A 2,645-nucleotide genomic window follows, 5' to 3' on the forward strand; every position below is an offset into this window, starting at 1 on the left:
CCCCCCGGAGCCGTGTGAGGCACTTTTTATTATGGATGGATGCACTTTATTTCACTTCTTTTGGACTGATGCACTGCAACACCCGCTGACTGCCATTAAACAGCTTGGAAGATCAAAGACAATTTTTAATATAACTCCGACTGGATTCGTCTGAAAGAAGAAAGTCATATACACCTAGGATGCCTTGAGGGTGAGTAATTCATAGGCTAATTGTCATTTTTGGGTGAACTAACCCTTTAAGAATGCTGAGAGTGAACAATATGGTGAAGAGGTTCTGGGAGTTGCTTAGTGTGAATAGGATCTAGCATACAGTACATGTTTTTGCTTTTGAAGCTTTACATGTCTAATTGTTTAGATGTCTGTTGTTTTGTACCATTAAACGGGTTATTTGTTGTTGGGTTTTTTTTTCTTTCATTTTAGACCTGATGGTGCTGAAAGAGGAGAATCAAGAACTGAATGAAAAAGAAGATAAAGATGAAAAACATGATTTCATGGCTGAAGAAAAGGCTTTTAGTTGCTCTGAGACTAAAAAGACTTTGTCTAGAAAAAAAGCTAAGAAGACAGCGACTAAAGGTAATTTCACTTGCCAACAGTGTGGAAAGATTTTCAAAAAAAATAGAAACCTTACAGTCCACATGAGAGTTCACACTGGAGAGAAGCCTTACACATGCCAGCAGTGTGGAAAGAGTTTCAGTCAAAAAGTAAGTCTGAAAGCCCACATGAGAGTTCACACTGGAGAGAACCCTTTCACCTGCCAACAGTGTGGGAAAAGTTTCAATAGAAAAGGAAACCTAACAGTCCACATGAGAATTCACACTAGAGAGAGCCCATTCTCCTGCCAACAGTGTGGAAAAAGCTTCACTCAGAAAGGAAGCCTTAAAGTCCACATGAGAATTCACACTGGCGAAAACCCTTTCACCTGCCAGGAGTGTGGAAAAGGTTTCATTCGAAAAGCAAGTCTTAAAAGCCACATGAGAGTTCACACTGGAGAGAAGCCTTTCACGTGCCCTCAATGTGGAACGAGTTTTAAACATAAAGGAACCCTTAATGCCCACATGAGAATTCACACTGGAGAGAAGCCGTTCGTATGCGGTCAGTGTGGAAAGAGTTTCAGATTTACAGTAACTCTTAGTCATCACATGCGGATTCACTCAAGAGAGAACCGTTTTATATGTCATCAGTGTGGAAGGAATTTCACATACATAAATCATCTCAAGAATCATGTAAAGATCCATTTGGTAGAGAAGCCTTTCATGTGCCATCACTGTGGAAAGACTTGCAAAAACAAAACAAACCTTGAGGTTCACATAAGAGTTCACACTGGAGAGAAGCCTTTCACCTGCCCTCGGTGTGGAAAGCATTTTGCACTCAAAGGAAACCTTGAGGTTCACATGAGGCTTCCCACTGGAGAGAAGCCTTACGAGTGTCTTAAATGTAAGAAGAATTTCACATATCATAGAGAACTGAAATGTCATTTGCAAACTCGTTCTGAAAAGAAACCACAACATTCGGAGTGCGACAAGAAGTTTACTAAGAGGAGTCATTTCAAAAATCATCTGTGCGTTCACTCTGGAGGAAGGCGATTTAATTGTGATAAGTGTAATAAAAAATTTATTTTACCATCACACTTACAGATACACCTGAAGAGTCATGCAGATGTGAGACCCTATTCTTGTTCTTTCTGTAGAAAGAGTTTTAAATGGCTCAGCAGTTTAAAATGGCACCAGGAAACATGTATGTCTGTGAAATCAAAGCTACTTTCACACTGCAAATGAATGTGGGCCAAACAGGTATTCTTCTCTCTATTATTATTATTCTTTTTTGGTCCCACTTTATATTAAGTGGCCCCAATACCTGTGTTCTTACATAGTAACTAGATGTATACGTAGTATGTAACCACAGAGAAAGTACACATTGGTACATAGTATCAAGAGCTGTAATATTTCTGTAACTACACACATGTAACAACCCTCCGAATGGTTTGTGTAAGTACAAATGTGTAACAAGACATATATAACTACATTTTGTAACAACAATACGAGTAATAAGAGTAATTGGAACCATTTGATCCAGGGGGTGGAGATGGGTATGGTTAGGGGTGGAAATGGGTAGGTTTAGGGATATGTAAAGTGGGAGGAGTTGGATCTCAAGTTGGTGCACCACTGTAATACCAGTGTACTTACATGGTAACATACCAATGTCCTGTTACAAATTTTGTATTTACACATACCATTCAGTGGGTTGTTACATGTGTAGTTACACAAACATTACAGCTGTAGATACTATGTACCAATGTGTACTTACACTGTGGTTACATACTATGTACACATCTAGTTACTATGTAAGTACACAGGTATTAGGGCCACTTAATATAAAGTGGGACCATTTAATTTGATAATTGTGTTTTGTCATCTGCTAAAAGAAATGACAGTTCCACTGCATGCAGCACTGGTGGAAAAGTTCATAACAGGGCTGGTGGAGGTGGAAGGATCATAGGAGTGGTGGGTGAACCGATGGATTTTTTTTTTCATTTAGCACTAGTGATGCCATTACTAGTGGTGTTATGGATGCCTTCAGACCAACTGCCTCATCCTTTATACCACAAGGCAGCAGTTGTTATGAGAAAAGTGAACGATCTATTCCAA

At 39.3% G+C, this 2,645-nt stretch overlaps 1 protein-coding gene across 1 annotated transcript in view; it reads left to right on the forward strand.

The window, feature by feature from the left end:
- The window catches only part of LOC107727476 (gastrula zinc finger protein XlCGF26.1-like), a 13,196-nt gene extending 11,370 nt beyond the window's left edge, over positions 1-1,826 (forward strand). The window contains exon 3 of the mRNA XM_016537347.1: positions 421-1,826. Coding sequence (XP_016392833.1) covers positions 421-1,775 — 1,355 coding nt within the window. The 3' untranslated portion in view covers positions 1,776-1,826. The remainder of the gene's footprint in view (positions 1-420) is intronic.
- Positions 1,827-2,645: the final 819 nt, after the last annotated feature.

This window comes from Sinocyclocheilus rhinocerous, unplaced genomic scaffold (assembly GCF_001515625.1).
Source record: "Sinocyclocheilus rhinocerous isolate Xijiao unplaced genomic scaffold, SAMN03320098_v1.1 scaffold5081, whole genome shotgun sequence".
NCBI classification, from domain to species: domain Eukaryota; kingdom Metazoa; phylum Chordata; class Actinopteri; order Cypriniformes; family Cyprinidae; genus Sinocyclocheilus; species Sinocyclocheilus rhinocerous.